Source organism: Puma concolor, chromosome C1 (genome assembly GCF_028749965.1).
Source record: "Puma concolor isolate L17-30 chromosome C1, mPumCon1.1.hap2, whole genome shotgun sequence".
NCBI lineage: Eukaryota > Metazoa > Chordata > Mammalia > Carnivora > Felidae > Puma > Puma concolor.
Genome location: NC_141674.1, coordinates 213,573,075 through 213,596,163, shown reverse-complemented (window position 1 = coordinate 213,596,163; position 23,089 = coordinate 213,573,075). Strand labels below are relative to the sequence as shown.

The window sequence follows — 23,089 nt, the reverse complement described above, 5'->3', positions numbered from 1 at the left end:
AGATGCCCCTAATACCCCTTTGTTTTGACTCTGCTGGGTGAAGACAGTGCTCATGGCATGAGGAGTAAATGAATAAGTTGGTCAGAACCACCCCATTGGACGCAGCTCAAGCGTTCACAGTGTGTTTTCTGATGAACACCATTATTCCCCCCCTTGAACTCCCTTTACGTACATATCAGCGAAGGTGTAGTCCATAGGGGGAAAAAAAAAGGCAGCTTCCCAGTCCCCTGGCCTTAACGCATGCTCCTGAGACCCACCTCTGCACAGGGCAGGGTCACCCAGACTTAGCGCTTCTTGCCTACTGTTCGTTTTAAGGCTCGCTCTCCTAGTTAATGCTTGCTGCATAAAAGCTAGTCCTTAAAGCCTGTCCTCTGGTTCTCCAAGCGCTGAGTCCCAGACCGAGCATAGAGCAGAGGCCACTGACTGCTCGCTAAATGGAAGACAGCGGGGAGTGGACCCCTGCAGCGTCCTGTTCATCAGTCATCGTGATCTGGGAATTGGTAGACGGCTCTCAGGAAAGCTTTGGCATTTCAGGAAACCAGGTGGCAAAGCTTTCATTTTCTTTTGAGTCTGTACCATGTCACCTGTCTTCTCTCTGTCTCCACCTCAGCGTCACCCAAAGGTAGCTTCTGGAATTTTGCTTTGTAATATTATCACGTGTGATGATCGACCCTGATAACTTGTTTCTTCCTTTTTTTCCCAGGTGGTCCCAGATATTGCCTGTGGGAATGCCAGTTCTAACAGCTCTGCCGGTGGCCGCCTGGTAACCTTTGAGGTGCCACAGAACACGTCGGTCAAGTAAGAAAACTCGCAGTTACAAATCATTAAGATCGATACTGTGACCCTATGCTGGGTTGTGTCTGTCCATGTAACTGGTCCGTCCAGTGAGAGTCATGAGCAGAGCTCCATGTGTAGATGTGGCCTAAGTGGCTCAAAATCCAGAAGGAGCTATTTCAGGAAAGGATGTTGCAGTGGGGATCCTGTTGGGTGGAGATGTGGAACTGGCTAGGATGAGTAAGGTGCGAGATAAGAAACCTTCCCTTCCCAAGTGACTTTTGCTTCCAGAATTCTTTGGCGTCTTACGATTTGAATGGGCTGTTGGTTAAATTCATGTGCATCATTTGCCCCAATTCAAAATCCAAACATTACAATTTTATCTGAGAAGAAAGTGTTTTGTTTTGTTTTTATTTATTGACTTTAATTAATTAATTTATTTCTGAGAGGGAGAGAGAGGGAGAGGCAGACAGAGAGGGGGACAGAGGATCCAAAGTGGGGTCTGTGCTGACAGCAGAGAGCTTGATGTGGGGCTCGAACTCACAAACTGTGAGATCGTGACCTGAGCCGAAGTAGGACTCTTAACCGGCTGAGCCACCCAGGTGCCCCTTGTTTTGTTTTTAAACTTAAGCTCTTTCAAACTACATACTGCCCATGGAGGCGGGCAGAGATGGGGAAGAGGCAAGGGGTGTGCCCCTGCCGTGTGTCAGGTGCTCTGTGTCACTGGGGAGTGGGGTGGAGCCAGCCCTGGAGTGACCCCATTACCTGCCAACCCCCCCCCCCCCGCCCCCACGTAGCCAAATGGGAGTTTGCTGTCCAGTCTTCAGGAACTTTAGAAGGCCAAGGGACATGTGACCCTGGTTAACTAGTGCTCTGTATCAACTCCCTAGTAGGGGGGCCGTGGGCACTTTGGGCCTCTTCTATTCATACAGAATTGTTTTTGCCCACCTTGCTTTCTTTTTTAAAATGTTGATTTTTGAGAGAGAGAGAGAGAGTCAGTGTGAGCAGGGGAGGAGCAGAGAGAGGGGGACAGCGGGTCTGATGCAGGCTCTGCACTGTGATAGCAGCAAGCCCGATGTGGGGCTCGAACCCACGAACCGTGAGATCATGACCTGAGCCGAAGTCAGACGCTCAACTGACTGAGCCACCCAGGCGCCCCTGCCCACCTTGCTTTCTAAACAGTGGGGTCCCTGAAATGTTTGGAAGGGGGACTTTGTTACGTTGCCCCTGCGTCCCCTCCCCCCCGGGGCCTTGAACTCAGTCTGGTGGCGGAAGAGTCAGAATGGGCAGTGAACTTCGCACCGGGAAGAAGTCCCCGCGGGGAGAAAGGTGTGGCATCTGAGGCAGCTTCCAGTGCTGCCAGCAGGGGGACCCCGGTCCTAAGTGTTTCATTGCTCATAACACAGATGATCTGGGCTGGTCAGAGCTGGCTTTGGGGAGGATCAGTAGTTTCCTTTACGTGTATGAAACCATCTCATAGTGCTTTCTTTTCTGGGTCATATTATCTTTCTTTCATAAGCCTTTCCAAATAGTTCTGATCCTCTATCCCTTTAAATACTCTACCTGCCCCCCGATCAGCTTGAAATTCTCCAGGCCCCTTCTGGGCTTCAGGACAGGGCAAAAATAGCAGGTTGACCCAGGCTGAGTCATCTCTGCGTGCCCTGAATCCACCTGCAAGAGTGGCTAGCCCCCGTGTACTTACATTTATTCACGAATTCAACCTTTTACGAAACCCCGACTGAACACCCAGCCGCAAGCCAGGAGCTCAGCGCTTAGTACGCCAATCTTCTCCCGAAGGTGGAGACCTGGTTTTCTAGGAGCACACAGGAAGCAAGGGACAGCTTCCGGGTGGTGGGAAGGTGGTCAGGGCAGGTCTCAGAGAAGAGATGACCCGTGGGCTAATAAGCCTTGCAGAATGTCACTTAACCAGGCATGCGAGAAGGCAGAGGTTGGGAGCTGGGAGGGAACCTGGTTGGGGAGGGACAATGGGTCCGTGTCGCTGGAACGCTGGGCTGCAGGATTTGAGGCTGAAAGGGGAACTGAGGCCGAGGCCAATGTGCTTCCTAGCGTCTCATTCTTAGGACTTTACCCTGAAAATAAGAAGCCAGGAGAGGCCTGGAGCATGGGAGGTGACACACTTTTGCTTACGTTGGCAGCACAACTCAGGTGGCCATCTGGGGATGCAGGACACATTTGTAGTAAATTCAAGCAGGACTCATATTGTGTGGATGTGGAAGGATTTGTCTCTAGAAGAACTCAGTGTACTCTTTTATTCTTTTTTTTTTTTTTTAATGTTTATTTATTTTTGAGAGGAGGTGCGGAGGGGCAGAGGGAGAGGGAGACACAGAATCCGAAGCAGGCTCCAGGCTCTGAGCCGTCAGCACAGAGCCTGACGCGGGGCTCGAACCCACAAACTGTGAGTTCATGACCTGAGCTGAAGTCAGACGCTCAACCGACTGAGCCACTCAGGCGCCCTGACCCTTTTATTCGCAATGAAAATTGTTACTCGAATGTGAGTTATCTATTGGTGTTTTCTGTGGTATATTTTGAAGCAAGTGGGAGACCTTTGTAATGATTTCCTGAGACCTTTGTGGATGTATGTATATGTCATTCTATTTTTATTTTCGACTTGGACGGACTGGTTCTAAGATGAGTTTTTCTGAAAGGGACTTTTGGTTTACTTCACCCCCGTTTTCAGAATTCGGCAAGACGCTGCGGCCTCGCTGATTCTGCTGTGGAAGGTCACGGCCGCGGGATTTCAGCAGTGCTCCCTCATAGACGGACGGAGTGTGACTCTTCTCCAGACGCCTGGGGGTCTGGTCCTCTTGGAAGAGATGCTCGCCGTAGGGCACAATCACTTCATCGGTGAGTTATGGAAGTCTGCCCGTCAACACATCTGATTCCACCCAACCTTGGTTTGGGCATTAGGGCGTTTTGCTCAGATAATCTGAGTTCTGGCCATCAACTAAATGTCCTCCATTTTCGAGGAGGTTTTGCTTAAACATCCAAATTGATTTATAAGGCAGCATCTCCTGTGTGGCTCGATATGGAAAAAGCGTGGGCTCTGGAATCCTGAGACTACGTATCCCAGCCCCGGACAGAGCGTCATAGATGTGTGATCTTTGGCGCATAATGTTCTGAATCTGCTTTCTTTTTGACTCCAGTCTGCAAGATGCTGGACAGGGTACAGTGGGCAGGAATCATGGGCAACTTCAGGCACCGAATGTTGGTGTCTCAGAAAAAACCCTGTTCTCCCTTGATTTACACCTGACCTAGGGCCCGGGGCACAGCACCTCGGAAGCGATTGGCTACATCTGCGCCTCTGACTCACAAGTGACTTGAGGACTACATCTTCCCCCCGGGCTCCTCTTCTTCACCCACCTTTCCCTCCTGGGTCACTTTTGACTTTTCACTTTCTCAAATAGTGTCAGTCTGCAATTTCACCTGCCCTAAACGACCACATGCCCGATTGGCCCAATTTTCAAGTTCCTCTGCCCTAGAGTAGAAATGGCCCTCATAAAGTGTGACCCCCCCACTCGCTGCCTCCTGCCCCTCCCAAGGGCGACATCTGGGCGGTTTCCAGAGGACCCTTCCCCTGGTAGGCATTCTGACTGTACCCTGTGTTGCCTTCACCCCTCACCCAGCGCAGAGTATCTTTGGGGTTGGAGCTTGTAACCCCAGCCCCTCTGCAGGCGGACATCGTCAGCTGCTTTATCAGAGCTCCTTGCATCCCATCCTGCCGCCTCTACTCAAGTTCAGACTGCACCCATCCCAGTCCTATGCGCCCAAGCAGCCCCTTGCATCCTGCTGTTTATACTGCTCTCTGTCTGATCATATATGCTAACAGTCCTCACCTGGAGAGGGGCAGTGACAGCGTCTCTCAGGGGTGTTGTAAGGGTTCAGTGGGACAATGGGTGTGAAAGTGTAAGTTACAAGTGTTAGGGATGATTCTAGGTACTTTCTCCAGTTTGTTCTGAGAGACCCTAAATATTTTGCTAAATGAAATGGAAAAGTATACGAAAGACATATTCTCTAAGGTGTATATTGGATCCAAGTTTCATAATGAAGACAAACTGGTGAAATGAAATGCTCGGCTCCATATAATTTTTGTCACTTTTTCATTTGATCGACCCTCCTCTGATAAGAAGGCCGTTTCCCAGTCTTTGGAAATCCAGCTGTGGAGTGGTTGGGGGATGTTACTGGGTGGAGAGCTTGGTGTGGGGAACGGACATACTGGAAAAAGAGAGTAGGGTATTTCATTTCGGACTGATGTTTGTCTGTTCAGATAGCTGTTGGATTACAGCATGATGTAATATCGTCCAAGTCAAATCTGAATTGCACTCCCCAAAACATACTTCCCCGTCTGTTGTAACAGTTCATCTAAAAGGATATAGTTTGTATATTTTGGTGAATAGTTTCAATTTTATTTCGTATTGATTTTGTAAGTTTTTCTTTTTAGTGGATTAAGCTGTCCTCTGATGTGGAGCTAACATTTCACAAAAACATATGTGCTGTCATCACTCTGTAAAATGTCGTTAGTGTTACCAGAAACTATCCATTTGAAATGTTAGCTTACCTTTGATATTGATACTACGTTTAGTTGTAGCATAACTATAACTTGAGACCGATGTTGGGGTTAAGGATGGAGATTAATGAAGAAGGATTTTCTAGCATTAGTATAATTTTATACCCTTAAGATACAAGGAATTATATGAACTCTTAACAGAATTTGTGCTCATTTTTCTAACAAACAATTGCATGGCAGTGTATTCCTCCTTACGGGAGTAATTTTTGAAGATTTAATGTGGTATATTAATAACTAAGGAATTTTTTTCTCAAAAATTATACTTGAGGTGACAGACGATTTTGAGATGAGGTGATGGTGATTTTGAGGAACATGCTTTATTTCTCTAAGCTGCTATTTTCCATTTGGAAAATTTGGGGTCTGATGCCTTTTTAAATTTCATAACTCGAACACATTCTAAGTGCTTTGGGCGGCTTTGTATTGGCGCTCACAATCTTCTAGTGTTACTCTCTTTCAGGATGGGGCCAGTCTTGTCCCAAGCTTTTTCTGAGGAAGAATGGCTGCCTTCCTCCCAATGGACCACAGGCTGCCACACATTGCCGGCTCCTTCCTTTACGAGGTCTTTTTATCTTAAAGGAGCAAGATTTACCTTTTGTAATCATCGTGGAAGTCTTATGTTTACTGCATTGATGTGTGTTTAATGTTCTTTTTAATTTTTTTAAGGCAGCTTCTTTTTTTTTTTTTTAATTTTTTTTTTTAACATTTATTTATTTTTGAGACAGAGAGAGACAGAGCATGAATGGGGGAGGGGCAGAGAGAGAGGGAGACACAGAATCGGAAGCAGGCTCCAGGCTCTGAGCCATCAGCCCAGAGCCCGACGCGGGGCTCGAACTCACAAACCGCGAGATCGTGACCTGAGCCGAAGTCGGACGCTCAACCGACTGAGCCACCCAGGCGCCCCTAAGGCAGCTTCTTAAAATGATTTATTTTTACAATACTGGGCTCTCTAGACACGAATGCATTTTAGCTAAGAACCAAAAGACCATTCTAAAGAGTACAGAGCCTCCATTGACAGATAAACAAATGGGATGCCAGTGCGAGTGGGAGAAAACTTCTGCACCAAAGGGCCAGTAAACCTCCAGAGTTGTGGTGCTGTGTTCTAGTCACTACCACTCCTTTCTAGAAAGAGAGGCACTTGCAGGAATTGACTGTCCCCTCTCTGCCCTTCATTCTCAATTGGGTCCACTTACAGAATTGATGACCAAAGGTCTTTTAATATTTCTTGTTAATTAATGTATTTATTTTTGAAGAGAGAGAGAGACAGAGAGAGAGAGAGAGAGAGAACATGAGCAGGGGAGGGGCAGAGAGAGAGAGAGGGAGAGTGAGAATCCCAAGCAGGCTCCATGCTGTCAGCACAGAGCCTGACCTGGGGCTTGATCTCACGAATCATGAGATCATGACCTGAGCCGAAACCAGGAGTCAGATGTTTAACCAGCTGGGCCACCCAGGTGCCCCTGTTGCTCTGTGCAACAGAGTAGTAGAGTCCCTGTGTGTTTTTGGGAGACAAACTTGGTCATCGTCACTGGCTTTACACAAATATCCTTTTTAAAAGTTTATTGCCAAGACCCTGTTAATGTTCTACATGGTCCAGATGATGATGTACTTATATTTGACCTATTTCAGTGACACTCCATTGAATTAAAAGAAATTTTTTTTGATGTTTATTTTTGAGAGAGAGAGAGTGCACAAGCAGGGGAGGGGCAGAGAGAGAGGGAGACACAGAATCAGAAGCAGGCTTCAGGCTCTGAGCTGTCTGCACAGAGCCTGATTTGGGGCTCAAACTCACGTACCATGAGATCGTGACCTTGAGCTGAAGCCAGACTGAGCCACTCAGGCACCCCCCACCCCCGCCATTGAATTTTTAAAACAGATTCCTTTCATTGACATTGCCTTATGAATATTTATACCCTTTGATCGAAAGAAAAAGATGATAAAACATTTCACAAAACATGTAGCTCTTCCTTCTGTGCCTCAGTGCATCACCTTTCCCTCCATGTTGTCACCCAGTTTCAATGCTTCTGCCCGCTCCTTAATCATCTCTTTGCTTTTCCTAAATGTGCTTCTTTCAACTATGTTATTTGCTTTAGGCACCGTTTTGAGGTCAGTCACTAACTTGACTTTTGTGTCGCATTGTCTGCTCCATGGCGAGCAGCCCTGGTGCTCCGGAGCTTACTGAGTGATTCATCCGCTCCCTGGTTCATGGCCCCAGATAGTAAGGGATTCATGGTTCCAGTTGTATTTCCATGATAAGCAGTTGTCGGTCTTGTGTTAGGTACTGTTTTTGTTTTTTCACTTGGGGTTGCTTGGACACATTGCTGGGGTAGACACTCTCAGGGATGAGGGCCCAGCCAGCTGTCTGGTGTGTGGGCTTCGTGTGAGAAAGCGGTTAGAGGTTGTTGCCATTTCCGCAGGGTAGAAGCCCCATTGGACTCCTTTTCTAGATTTTTCTTTCTCTGGTCACCTGCCCTTAGGCTTATCTCCCAGTACTTCTCCGTGGTCTCTGTCCATCCATTGCCTGTCCCATCCCCACCTGGACCTCCCCCTGCCTCATCTTGTCCATGCCTCAGACCCCCCCAGATCTGTTCTTCTTTGAGAACTCATTTAAACTCTCCTTATTTGGAGTGGTGTAGGACGAAAATGGCCAACCCAAAATTCTACTCTACCTGGATTCTGAAATCCTCTGAAACTCTACTTATGAATTCTTATAAACACACAGGCAACCCTGGAATATTCTCACAGTTAGTTCTTATTTTGATCAGAAAACCCAGGTGGTGAGGCATGTCTGCTTTACCTGTGTTTCTGTTTACCTGCCTGTTCAGAGAAGCCCCTACTGTTTCCCTCACACTTTTCTCTTTTATAATCCAGATCTGTTGTTAACCTCAATCTGGCATTTTTCTTTCTTTCCCCTTCTTTGAAATTATTTTCGTTTTGATCCATCTCATTCCCTTCTCATTCTTTCTTCTTCTTTTTTAATGTTTATTTATTTGAGAGAGAGAGAGAGAGAGAGAGAGAGAGAGAGAGAGAGAATGAGCAGAAGAGGGGCAGAGAGAGAGGGAGACACAGAATCTGAAGCAGGCTCCAGGCTCCGAGCTGTCAGTGCAGAGCCTGACGCAGGGTTCGAACTCACAAACTGTGAGATCATGGAATCATCTTGACAGTGGTCTCGCTACTCGTATTTGCCTCTCTGTCTTCCCTCATTCTCTTCTCCTGCCTATAACCCGCTGCTTTTCTCTATAACCTTTTACCGTATTTATATCATTCTTAACAATGTGTAGTACATTTCTGACATCTAATTTATTTCATAAAAATGAGTGCATTTTTTTGTTTAATCCACACCAGTGGTATTTTGTTCGAGACCTACTAAAAGGCCGCCCTTAGGACTTGAGATCCGCTTCACCTTCATAAATAAATTAGTAGTGCAAGCCGTAGCCCGTAGCAACGTCCTTGTAGGGGTTGGGCTCGCTTCATCAGGATTACAGCTGCGAAAGTAGCCACAGAACCCTAGAGATAATGACTTCCAGGTCTTTGTAGCCGATGTTCTAACTAGATGAGAAATTTTCCCATTCTGCCTGTGCCCCCTGGGAGGGAGCTATAACGCACTTTAGGTTTCCTTGATTCTAAATTTTCAGCTTAAAAAGATTCTTGTCCTGCAAAATGATTTCTAGAGCAATGTGTTCTCTTTAGTTTCTTCTCTTGACAAATAAGGGGGAGTAACACGGTACTTTAGCAGGTACAGTGAAAGTTGAGACTTTTCCTTTGGTCAGACTCCACTGGTGCAACAGCCCTTCACAGCCTCAGGGTTTACATCTTTATGGTCTTCACTGGTGATTGATCCTTATTGGCATCATGACGTTTCCTTGGAGCTACAATCTTTTGTAGGATGGCAGTTTATACCGACTTAAAAAATGTTTTTTAAATGCTTTAAATTTTTATTTTTTTGAAAGAGAGAGCATGCAAAAGCGGGGGTGGGACAGAGAGAGGGAGAAGAGAGAATCCCAAGCAGGCTGCATCCCCAGCACAGAGCCCAACGCAGGGCTTGATCTCATGACTGGAAGATCATGACCTGAGCCAAAATCAAGAGTTGGATGCTTAACCGACTGAGCCACCCAGGCACCTGACTTTTTTTTTTTGTTAATGACAGAATTTTAAATATACAAGCAACTGATACTTTATTCTTAGGCAGAAGTTCTTAATCTGGGCTCAGTTGGACCATGGTTCTGTGGCAGCCACGGGAGTCAAAGGTTACTTTTTGAGAAACCCATGAATCTCCTGAAAATGCGCTGCAGATTTTTATGTGTTTGTGCATCCCTCTAAGACAGGGCTAAAAGTTCATTGGATTCTCAAAGATAGCTGAGTGCAAACATTTTAGAGGTGCTCACTTTAAGCTATGTGTGTGATTCTTTGAGGATACATATGCTTTTCAACATTCTCTGTCCGTTTAGCGATGTTTCTTTTGACAGACTTACCTGCTTCCTGTGTCTCCGTATCAAGGAACTTAACCAACGTATATTTAGGGCAGCAGGGCTGTGGGAAATACTCAATTCTGTGTTAGTTTAGAAAGTACACCGTGCATGCCTCTCTTTTCCCAAGCACTGTGTCAGCCTGGAAATGCAAACATGCTGTAGGTGGGGTCTCTGAGCGAATGGGGCAACAAAGGCAGAGACGGGTGCTGTGGAGAAGGGACGTGCAAAGTGGCACAGGGTTCAGAGGAAGGAGCAGCTACCTGCCAGGGGAGGTAGGGCAGGCAAAGTGCTCTCCTTGGATGTACGAAGTGCAGGTGTATGGCATTTTGATGGCACAGGAGTCTGAGTCATTCAGATAATTTAACGATAGTGCTAGAAGTTGATGAATGGCCATCACAACTGGAAATAGAATTTAATTTCAGCAAGCATGCGATGGCAGATCCCATCCATTCCTCCAACTGCCTCTCATGTTGGGTGTGAGCAAATTTCTATAGAGTGAAGAGCTCCAGGTGTGAATTTTATTTCTTGGGCTCTCTGTTTATCTTCAACAGGCAAAGGAGGGACCGACCCTCTAGTCTTTGACAATGGATTTCCAGGTGGTCCTTTGGAATCTTTCATGAAAGCTCTATTTTCTTATTCCTGAACTCTCTCTCTTTCCTCCCTTTGGGTAAACTATTCCTGTGAACGTTGACCTTTAAAATATGTTTCCGAAGCAATTTAGCTAGAGTTGGGATGCTTTATCCTGTGAGTTTGGTGAAGAGAACAGTTTGGGGGTATGTGCTCTGAAAAGACAGGGGACACCATAGGACATACCAGTTGGAGTAAAGGGTGGTGGGCAGTATTCACAGGGGAAGAGTTCAAAAGAAAAGTAGGGACAGGAGATTTCTTAACTTCATAGTTTGGCTGGAGAGCTTCCCGAAGCCATCCATGCATAGCGGCCAATATTATTATAATTTTTTTTTTTTTTTTTTGCGTGTGCCTATCTTAGCAATTTCAACATCAGGTCTCTGGATAGAGGTCTTACTTTATTTCAGCCGTTTCTTGATGAATTCTTTTGTTTCTCTCTCAGGAGATAAATAGGTCAGAGACTCCCCCTCCCCACCTGCCATGCTTCTCCATCTTGTTACTGGCTGGTTTCCTGCTCTGTGTGACCTCCCCCCCTGTGACCACCCCCCTGGCCGTGGCTCCCTGTGGAAGACACAGGGTGGCAGGGAAGGGGTGGGAAGGGAAAAAGGGCAGGTATAGACCAGGACTTGTCAGAAGGAAGGATTCCCATGCAGAGTAAAAGGTGCTTAGCATATGTTTTCCTCTTACTTGTTGGAAAAGGTCACTGGGAGACGCGGAACCAAATTGGTAATTCTTGCAACGGTGAAGATTTTATGGCCTGCTTATCTCTCCTCCACACACTCTTTAAGTTATATTTTTCCTGGCTCCGATGTCCATTTTAATTTGTATTTCACTATTTAATGGCATACATTTTCTGTGAGCTCCTCAGGTCTTATGGAATAAGTTTGGGTATAAAGAAGTAAGAGAGGTTGGGGCACTTAAAATTTTAACATATTCTTTTCCTATACCTTGATAATACCTTCATGATTATGAAGTGTTTTAGGACCATTAGGATATTTGCATCCTAGCTCTGACCCAGTAAAGTAGGGTTGATTTTTGGAAATGCTGTAACTCATCATTCCCGTGTGCAGGTTGCTATAGGACTAGTTTCTAAAATTGCCCCCGCGTTCTGGCAGTGTGAGACCTTGCTCAGTTGCATGAAACCTTTGGGCTTCCTTTCTTTAGACCTTCTGCAGGTCATTCTCAAACAAGCAATATTTTATTAGCTCCTACTAGTGGAGGTGGATCGAATACACAGCTTGCCATCCAAATCTGGGTTTCTGAGATCTCGGGCCCCTTGGCTGTACCGTGAGCTGGAACTTTCCTGTCTAAGCCCACAGGTACTGAGCCTCCTCTAGCCTTTGGAGTGAAATCTGATTTCTTGCAAGCATAAGATCCCACTGTCCCGAGTCCCCCCCCGCTTCACGACTATCACCCTGTCTGACTACTCTCGCATGGTAGGTCTCGTCTCTGTGGTAGGGACTCTGTCTTCATGAAATTCCCAGAAGTTCTGCTCAGCTCTTACGTACTGATGCCACCCCAGAGTGGGACTGTGTTTCCCCTGTGGTTTAAATGGCTGGTTACCCTTGGCTGATGTTCACCTCACCCAACCCTGCACATTCCCATTTGTTCTTATCTCTGGCATCATTTTTTCCCCCAGCTCTGTCTCCTTCTGCTTCTTTTAGACTCATAAAAGTTTTGCTTTACCAGCTAAGTCTCACTTTTTCCTCTGATAATCGTAGTATCAGCGAGCATCACACAACGTAGCCTCTGAATGCTCTCCATCCTCTTTTTTATGTATGTGGATTTTATATCTTTTGATTAGACTGTAAATTTCTAGAGAGAATGGACCATATCACGGCTCCTTGTATCATGATGGCCATATGGTGGCCACCCGAGTGATTAAATTTTGTTCGCATGTAACAGTTACTCTGCTCAGTAAATGCCAGGGGAAGAAAATTTCTAGTTGCAAATGTCAATCTTAAGAATTCTTTGTAGATTTTTATAACCCTGTGTCCAGGGCATTTAGAGTTTCCCCCCTTTATTACATTAAAAGTATTTTAGAGGATCAAATACAAGAGAGAAAGAAAGAAAGAAAGAAAGAAAGAAAGAAAGAAAGAAAGAAAGAAAGAAAAAAGAAACTTCTTCATTTCCATCATTCTTTCTTCTTTCCATCATTCTTTTGGGAATACTGCATTTTATATTTTGCCCTTTAATGTGTTGTGCTCTGGGGGCCTGGGGGTAAAGTAGTCAAAGAAAATTGGGAAAGGTTACCAGCTATAGAATCATTAGCATCTTCTTTTGCTAAAACCTTAAGATTTAACAAAGAAAATGCAAATATCTCACCTTTTCATGGTCACCTTAAAACCACAGTTGAATATGGTCTATTGAACTCCCTGTAAAAGAAAGAAAAGAAACTTGAAAGTGTTCAAATAAAAAGCAATAGTTGGAACAAAAGTAGGGGATGGGTAAGGCTGCCCTGAACAGCATAATTTGGATAAAATTCTTATAGCTCCCATTTGCCTGATTGGAAGATTTCTATTAAATTAAATTTTACCTAGATTGAAACCACATTTCTGGATTATCAGCAATCACGATTATTCTTTTTTGATCTTTTTATTATTGGTATTGAATATTAGATTTTTTTTTTATTAGTTGTCCTTGCACATCAATGCCTTGCTCTTATTTTCCTAAATACTGTCATGATCAACATCATTTATTTATTGGTACCTATTGATCGTGGTGATAAACTAAGCATTGTAAACAAAACCACATTCCATTATGGACGTGTGTGGTCCCTAGAGTTGACAGTCTAAGGTTCCCTGGGGCCCCACAGAGTGTTGGTTGTCCTGGCTATGGTGGCATGAGATGTTTCTCTTACCCCCCGGGACAGTCTGGAATTAAGCTCTGTGGAAAGCAGATTGCCGGTCGACCCACAGACCTGGCTGCTAAACATCCAGATTCCTTTACAAGCTCTTCAGGTCGTGCTTTCACACACCGTAATTTGTGCGAATCCTAGGAACTAATCAGGAAGTAAAGGACAGCCATGTGATAGAGTACTACGAATCCAGATCTGTGCCTCCGAGCACGACTGTCCATTACAAAGCTGCTTCTGTAGATTTCAAGCACCAGTTTCAGAATTTAAGGGAACAAAGAGTCTGCTGGTGATTCTCCTATTATGTGGGCCTGATGCATCAGGTGGAACTGTTCGCCTGGTTTCGAGAGGCAAACTCAAGGTAATGTCTTCGTAACCCTAAATTCTCCCTTGCTCCCTCCCCCTTCGGCCACATTGTCTCTCCCTCTCCCTCAGCTTTTTATTTTAAAAAATGAAAGTAGCACAGTTTACTAGTGGATTACTTGGGAGAAATTAATTAGTAAGAAAAATTATCTTTATGTTTTAAAGACTTTCTTGTTAGCTCTGAAAATAAATACCTTATTACTTAACTGATAATAGTTTTAACCCAAATCTTATCCATAGAATTCGAACTGGTTTTTTTTTCCCCTTTTAACTTAGGGACACACCTTCTCAGGGCTTTACCAGTTTACTGTCCAAGTTTTTCTTAGCTTCTGTCAGCGCAAATTTCAAGTTAGAAAGTAATTTAATTAATCGCTGTTTACAGCCAATTTCTGCCCCTCTATTGTACCTCTTTTTCTTCTTCCTAAGGGGGAGAGAGGGAGTATGGGAAAGAGTGGAAGAAAGAGGGAGGGGGAGAGAGATGGATTCTTAGGGCTAAACCCTGGAACTATGGTTTTCTCTCACCAAAAGATAATATACTCTCTTTCGAAAAACTTGAAGGCTCTATGACAATAGATAATCTAAACATAAATAGCATTCACACTATTTTTTGTAAGAGGAACACATTCGTATGCTGTTTGATTATTTGCCCATTTCACTTCACGTGTCACTGACATTCTTTTGTGTGAATAGGTCTTCTTCATGGCTGTATAGTGTTCCATCAAATCTGTACTGTACTGTAATTTATTTAATCAATATGCTGCTGTTAAACAGTTGGCTCCTTCATATCTTTTGCCTTTTTATGTAGAATTTCAAGCACTGGTATAACCTTGTCTTTGGATCCTTTCTGATGATATATTTGGGTTAAATTTCCAGGTACAGAATTTGCTGGATCAAAGGGTTTATATATTTTAACAACTCTGATGTGCATTATCAAACTGTCCTTAAGTTTCTTCCAATATTCACTGAGGTCAGCTAGTTTATCTTTGAAGGAGCATGGTGTCCCCTTTCCACCCACTTGTGGCTAGTGGCTGTTAACTCGATTCAACTTCACATTTACATACACCTCTTAGCAACTTCCTTAGCCATCTGAAATGTTCAGGGATCTCTGCAAGGTAGAAAAGTGGTAACAGTTTCCAGAGAAAGGACAGTACCCATCTCTTTAAGCAGAACATATATAAAGTGGCTACACGTCAGAGTCATAGTAAACAGAATGGTTTCAGTGTATTATTGCATTTGCACATCCAGGTAGACATAAAATGGTGGGGGAGGGGAGATGGGGAATGAACGAACAGTGGTCATGTTCCTTACCACACAGTCAGATTCTAGTGACATTTCTCCTGCTTAATGCTATACAAAGAACATTCATATTCCAGAAGGCTACAACCCCAATTCCATTTCTATCTCCTCCTCTTAGATTCTTTTGCTTTCCCATTTCCATATCCTGAAGGTAGATATTTAAGTTCCATCTATGGTAGACTTTTTATGAGGTCAAAATTATTCTGTGAGAATGGGGCAAAGCATTTTCCAGAAAAGACAAATATTTTGAAAACCCATGAGGGCTGCTTTAGAGATGATCACTTGACTCTGACACAAGATCATGGTAGTCGTAATTGTTTTCCACAAAGCTCTCAGGTCGAAAACTCAGAGCAGGAAGTAAATGGACCAAAATAGGGCATGTCAGCAGGAAGAAATTGCCTAGCTTTTGGGTGAGGAATATAAATAATTAGGATTTCATTTCAACAAGACTCTTTTGCTTTCTTTTCTCTAATGCTCTCTCTGACATTTGGGTTTTGAATGCCAAGTTATTTTTGGTATTCACCTACATCCCTAACAAGCAATGTGCTCATGGTTGTCCTGTTTTAATGCCATAATTGTGAGTTTGACCTACAAAAGCTATATTTGCCTGGTAGACAAATGGGAAATCTCATTAAGTAAATACACTGAGAAATACCGTTTGGCTACATCAGTAGTGATAGCAGCCTCTGGAACGCTACCGTGTCAAAGAAACAGGATCTGTATCCTCTCCTCATCCATCCACCTCTCTGTTTACCATCAGTGAATGTTTGTTGATTAATTACCACATGTAGGACACTGTGCTCAGTACTGGGGATACAAAGAAATAGAAGGTTCCAGTTCCTGTATTTGAGAGATTTTTTAGGCTCCAGGCAGATGGGACATACTCACGTAACCCAGGTAACTCTTACTGTCCCATGGTTCAGTCTTGTTCATCCAGTCACATCAAATAAACCCAGTCCAGTAGCCAATAATGGATGAAAACACTTGGAATCTTTATTCATCTTTTTGAGAGCACATGAACAGCAGTGGGAAGAATGCATTCTTCCCATGCAGCAGAAATCTTACTGATCTTCTCTCCTCATTACTCTCTTAACAGTCTCCATGTGTTTGGCACTGGCCTTGTGAAATTCTCTCCCCCACTCTCATGGCCTGCTCCCCCAAATCTCAGTCCAACATCTAGCCTTCGAGGCTTTTCTTGCTGTTTTCTCTTTGCACTTCTGGCTTGCTCTTCCACGTATCAGTATAGTGTCTTGGGTGTGTTTGTTTGCTTTTAGTTGTTCTGTCTTGTCCCTTCTTGGGGTTCTCCACGACCAAGAATTTTCCTGGGAACTGACCCAGCACACGAGCCCTTTCCCCTTAGAAGTGAAAGTGAGAGGAAGAGTATAGATACTCATATAATAAGTAATTGCTGCTCTTGTTAGATACTAATGCTTTTGAGATGATAAGGAGCACATGAAGAGATAAATGAGAAGATAAAAGGGTGTGTATTAAATATTGGATGAATTTTAAGGGCTACATGAACTCACAGGGAAAGAATAACCACCCAGCAGAAAGTTCAGGCTTTGGACTTGTACATTTTGAGCTTGGCCTTGAACCGAGGAGTGGGTGTAAGGGGGGAAAGACATTCAGGGTGGGAGGACTGGTATGGATCACAATGTTGGGGGGCGGGGATCAGTTAGGCTGGAGCAGTGGATCTCAGTCAAGAAGTGAGCCGTGGAAGATTCAGAAGAGGACAGGAGGTAGGAGTGAGAGGCTCCGGTGAAGGAGAGAGAGCACGGGTAGGTGGGGGCAGTGGTGCTGGTACAGTATGGTGAGCGCCGTGGAGTAGATTTTGGCGGTGAGCAGGAAGAGCCAACATCGGGGGTGGGGGGGGGGAGTGGCAGCAGACGGCAGGTCAGCGCCTCCCAGGGACATTGTGAAGCTGGATTCTCTAGACATGATTATATGTCTTGGGAGCAAGGGAAGAGGCAGCGTCAAAAGTGACAGACATCGGAGTTGCAGAACGCAAGCGTGGTGAGGGCAGGGGACTGAGTGTGGCCTGCTCACTGTGGTATCACCAGCACTTGCCACAGGGCCTGGGGGATGCAGGCATTGAATAAACGTTGATCAAATGAATAAGTTAAGTACATTTTGAATTCCTGGGAAGTAATCAGAGGGGGGTTATTTTGGAAGCGTGGAAACCCAGCTCAAACTGGAAAACAACCCCTCAAAAAAAAAAAAAAAAAATCAAGCAGAGGTGGTGGGTGAGAGTCTCCTGCAAGTGAATGTCCAGGTATGGCTCTGGAGTCACAGATCCAGTGTCTCAGAAAGTTTGATCAGACACATTTCTCCCAAGACCATTACAGCCTTCTGGAACACTTGGTTTAGGCTTGTTTTGGGTTTTGTGCCTCTGATTTTATTTTATAGGATACATTGTCCAGACACAGAGATGCACATGCCTGCATCAGTCCATCCATCACACGTAAATACAGAGGTACATGTATGTACTTACGTGTCGACACACAGTTGCACCTGCACCCACAGATGCCCGTGCGTGTGTCTGCACATCCATGGACGCACATCCATACATACATTTGCGTATGTAGAGACACAGACGTGTATATTGCACGTCTATGATTTAAAGGACTTGACGGATGGAGGACCATAAAAGGGTAGATAGCTTGGAGTCTGTGAGTGAGAGCATGTAAGGGCATGTGAAATTGGACAATTAGTTTGGAAAGAAACAGAATCCTTAGAGTTGGAAACAATGCTAGTATACATGAGGAGGATATAGTACGTAGCTAATATTCATGAATGAAAACAATAAGCAAAAACGTGAATTCATTGTCAACGTGATCGTTGTATTTTTCCCTCCTGAAAAGATTTTCATTATTTAAGTATAGTCGACAGACGGTGTGATCTTAGTTTCAAGTGGATGGCATGCTGATTCGACAGTTCTGTATATTATGCGGTGTTCACCGTAAGCGTAGTTAGTATCCGTCACCATACAGCATTATTTCAGGGTTTTTTTCATTTTGTTTTTGAGAGTGAGAGAGAGAGTGTACACACAAGCCAGGGAATGGGGCAGAAGGGGAGAAGGGGAGGGAGGAGAGAGCGAGCGAGCGAGAGAATCTCAAGCAAGTTCCGTGCTCAGCACGGAGCCCAACCCTAAGATCACGACCTGTGCCGAAATCAAGAGTCAGACCCTCAGTGGACTGAGTCACCCAGGCGCCCTTCAGTATTACTGACCCTACTCCCACAGTACTTCTCATCCCTGTGACGTCCTCATTTTGTAACTGGGATAGTTGTATTTCAAGGAGCATTTCCTTCAGAATATCAAAGTGTGATTGGCTTCGACTAACAGAGCCTTAGTCCAAAGCTTGCATTTTGTACTGGGAAGCCAGGTCTCCTGTGGTGGCAGGCAGCCCTTTTACCAAGGCAAGGACCCCCCCCACCCCCACCCCCCCATGAGCTTTGGATATGGAAGCCGGAGGGGATGAGCGAAATAAGTGAAGGAGATTAAGAGGTACAGACTTCCAGTTATAAAATAAATGAGTCACAGAGATGTAAAGTGTGGCACTGGGAATAGTCAAAAATGTTGTAATAATAGCATATGGTGACCGATGGTGACCACACTCGTGGTGAGCATAGTGTAACGTAGACAATTGTTGAATCGCTGTGTTGCACTCCTGAAGCTAATATATTCTATGCCAGCTATACGTCAGCTAAGAAAAATATATTCTATATCTTGACCTTGGTGGTAATTACTAGAGTTTTTATGTTTGGAAAACCTCATTGTATGTTATTGTATGTAAATTATACCTCAATAAAGTTCATTTATTTAAAATTTTTTTTTAATGTTAATCTTTTTTTTTTTTTTTTTTGAGAGAGCGAGAGCTTGAGCGGGGGAGGGGTCAGAGAGAGAGGGAGACACAGAATCCGAAGCAGGCTCCAGGCTCTGAGCTGTCAGAATAGAGCCCAATGCGGGGCTCGAACCCACGAACCGCAAGATCGTGATCTGAGCTGAGGTCAGACGCTTAACCGACTGAGCCACCCAGGTGCCCCTAAAGTTCATTTAAAAAAAGAAATGGAAGCTTGGAAAGACCAGGCCCCACTTGCTGTGTTTGATCAGTTTTTCTTTGTTTCAGATAGGAACAGAGGTTCATTTTGTTTGTTTTGTTCTGGGGCCTCTGCCCTATACACTGTGATTCCCGTTAGATTTTCCAGCAGTGAAGGCCGTCTATTCAAAGTCAAATTGGGATTTGGGGCAGTGCAAGCCTGTAAGGGAAGACGGATTGGATTTTTAATTTGCTACACTGAGTATCCCTAGAAAGAACTGACGATCAGATAGCATTCCCAGGACTTGCGTAAAGACTGAAGCATGAAGAAAATCTGCTCTGGACTGATAAAGGAAACCCTCTGCAGCCCACTAAACTGCCAGTCACACAGAATTCTAGAATTTAATTTTGAGAGAGAGCTGATTGGGAACAGGGACAGTCTGTAACTCACTCCTTCTTGGTGAGCCCCGGAGCAGGCTTGTGGTATTGTTTATGATCTGGGACAGGGCACGGTTCATAATGGGGCTTGCCACCCAAGTTGGCTTGGGGCTCTGTGTTCAGGGCAGCTCCTGGCTGGAGCTGAAACTACTTTGCTTTGTGGTCAGAGCTGCTAGTGATTACTTCATCTGCCAAGGCGGTTAGCGGACATGGGAGGTCAGGGGAGTGTTATGTCACTACCAGCTTTCTTTGCTGGGTTCCTGTTTCTCTTTGCCAGTTCATCCCTCTGGTGTCCTCGTATTTGCCGACACGCCATTTGGGCACCAGGCCTGTCCTCCCTCACTACCTCCCTCTCTTCTGTCCTGCCCCAAATATTTATTTATTTTTATTTATTTAAATTTTTAAAAGTTTATTTATTTTGAGAGAGAGAGCGAGCAGGGGAGGGGCAGAGAGAGGGGGGAAGAGAGAGAATCCCAAGCAGGCTCTGCACTGCGGGCACAGAGCCCAGTGCAGGGCTCCAACTCACAAACCGAGATCATGACCTGAGCCGAAGCCAAGAGTCAGTCGCTTAATTGACTGAGCCACCCGGGAGCACCCCCTCCCCAAAATATTTATTGAGCACCTACTGAGCTGGGTGCCTGCTTGGCACTGGCAGTAGAGCAATGAACAAAACAAATAAAAATCCTTGGCCTCGTGAATCATATGTTTTAGTGGGGCCCCAGGTAATAAACGATTCCGCAAATCAGTAGAAAGTTACAACTGTGATAAGCACACTGTGCTAAGACTGTAGTTGATAATAAAAATCTGACATGAGTTTGGGGGATTGGGGATCACAATCTTGAAGAAAGGTAAGTAGGCTGAAATATTAACTAGGCGATGGGGAGACCCTTCCAGGCAGAAGACTGGAACTGCATGTGCAAAGGCCCTATGGCAGGAGACAACGTGTAGTATCAAAGAAACTGCAACAAGGCCACAAGGCTGGAGCTTAGAGAACAAGGGCGAGAGAGGTGGAGATGTGGTGAAGTCGGTTGGGTCGGGCACGCTGGGCTGTGGAGGCCACGTTAAGATCTCGGCGGGGAGGAGCTGTCGAAGGGAAGGAACTGGTAAGCACATTCATCCTGTGTATAGTTCCTGCCGAGGCATATGCGTTTTAACGTGGCAGAAAAGAAGTCATCCTTAAGATGATATACCGGGCAGTCGGACATCAGGAGGAGCTGGCAACCCCACAGGTGTCTTTGGCCATATCTCGAGACGTTCGGATCTACTAGGTCAGCCAACATAACAGTTAAATAAACTCTGTAGGTGATTCTAATTTTAAGTGTTTGTGAACCAGATAAGTGAGGGGCAGAGTGGTAGAGAACTTTCTGGAGCTCCAGAGAGTGGAGCAGATAGTCAAGGCTGCCTTTGAGCATCTCGAGGACTGAGGCCAAGGGCCTGACTGTTCTTATGGTGACAATGCTCATATGAGCTAGAAATAGTCCAGCCAGACGGACTGAGTCTGAGTCAACGTCTCCATCCCTCCCAGTCGTTTTTCTTTCAAACCCTGGCATACCACCGGGGCTTGACTGCATTGGCTAGTTTTATTTTTAGTACAATAATACATGCTCTGGAAGATAAAGTTGTTATGCATAATTCAAGAGGCAAACACATCTCAAATTAGAACTCTGACCAAACACATGTAAATTCAGGTAACTTCTTTCATGTGACCTCGAAGTTACCAGACCATCTAGTTGGTGCCCACTTAAATGTGAGGTTTTGAATCAAAGCAAGGCAAAGGAATGCGATAGAACAAAGGCAGTTGAAAGAAAGATCACGTCCACAATGCTTGCAACAGTTCAGAAGGCAAACACGTCAATCAACCGCTTTTTATGTTAGCTCCTCTGAAGGCCTGGTTCTCTAACGCCTTAACATTTATAAAGTCATCTGCAGCCCAATTAGCTGTGCATTTATAATCTCCTATTACCCTCACATCAACACAGAGAAGTGATTAATTATTTTGACGTTCATAGTAATGCCATTAATCAGAATACATTCATTGGGTATTAATGACTGGATGCGGTGGGTAATTGTATATGAGTTCTACAGTAATTTAGCAATTGATTTACTAGTATTTGATGAGTTGAAACTGTGCGAATGGAAGATTAAGTGATACAATTCTAACTGATTATGAAAAGGCGATCAAATAGACATTGAAAAAGATTAAATAAATGAAGAATTTCAATTGTGTATTCTGTGTGAGCCAACAAAATTTTAAAGGAAAGTGCAAATTAATTTTCACGTTCTACCAATGGGTAGTCAGGAACTGGCTTAAAAAAATGTGTCCAATTAGGATGTGGTTTTCATATGCAATGAATTTCTTTTTTCTAAATGGAGATTACTTAATGCCAGAAATAGGCACAGGAAGAGATTTGACAGGCCTTGTTGTAAATTTTGCTCCAAGAAAAGATTTTATAATTTTATTTTTTATACCATCATGCCCATTATATTGGCCAGTGTTTCTTATATTAATTGCTGCATATACTTTTTTTCTGAAATGTTTTTCAATCCTATGAATTGTAGCCATACCTCATTTATTCGCATATTTTTCTTTACAACTTTCAATGTAGCCTAGAGCCTGGCTTTTTAAAGTAGAATCTAGGTATGAATTATTCAAAATGGTACATAGTAAAAGGCACATTATTATGTATGTGTGGTGTACTTTTATTTAGACATTATTTTTAAATTCTAGCAATAATCTTTAAAAGTGGAAATGATTAAAAGAATTCCATTTAAAAAGTTTGATGTCAGAGAAACCAAGTTAGGGGACTCTCTAAATGACCTGCACGCTTATGTGCCAGCACGGCTGTTTTCTCAGGGGACCTGCTTTCCCAGAGCCATTTCCTCAGACCTACACAAGTCTAAGCTCCCCTGAGGATCCCACTTTAAATAGACGTTGGGTTGTTGACGTTGCTGTGGGTGATAGGGATGGTGGTGTTGGGAGTGGTGATGGGGATGGTGGTGATGATGATGGTGATAATGGTAGTGATGATGGCAATGATGATGATGGGGGTGATGGTGATGATGATGATGATGCTGTGATGGGGATGATGATGATGGGCGTGATGATGATAATGGTGGTGGTGATGATGATGGGGGTGATGATGATAATGGTGATGGTGGTGATGGGGGTGATGGTGGTGATGACAATGAAGATGGTGATGGTGGTGATGACCATCATTTATAGAGTCCTTTCTATATGCTTACACCGTACTGATCGCTTTGCCAATATTTAGACCTTTACTCATAATGACCATCTCAGGAAATAGGTAGTGTTATTATCTCTGTTAGAAATAACCCAAGGCATGAGTGGTGTAAATCGCTCTCCCAAATTCAGAGGTGGCGAGAACTCGACCTGGTGGTAGAGCCAAGTATGACCTCCCGTTACCCTGATGTTGGCACTTGGGCCTGGTTAATCATGTTAGTATAGATAGTAAAGCCACTCATTAGGAGGAACTGATTTGGAATTGATGAATAGATGTGGTGGGCAGTTACTTCTGCAGTGTGAAACGTACACTATCTACAGGATAAGTGAGGTGTTACAGATTATAGACTGAACCTGCAGGTTAATATGCACATTGAGTATATCCCTATATAATAAAAGGAATGACAACTA

At 44.4% G+C, this 23,089-nt stretch overlaps 1 protein-coding gene across 1 annotated transcript in view; it reads left to right on the top strand.

Annotated features, from left to right (window-relative positions):
• The window catches only part of DNER (delta/notch like EGF repeat containing), a 318,800-nt gene that overhangs the window by 139,604 nt on the left and 156,107 nt on the right, over window positions 1-23,089 (top strand). The window contains exons 3-4 of the mRNA XM_025930353.2: window positions 704-798; window positions 3,473-3,639. Of these exons, the coding sequence (XP_025786138.2) occupies window positions 704-798; window positions 3,473-3,639 (262 nt within the window). The remainder of the gene's footprint in view (window positions 1-703; window positions 799-3,472; window positions 3,640-23,089) is intronic.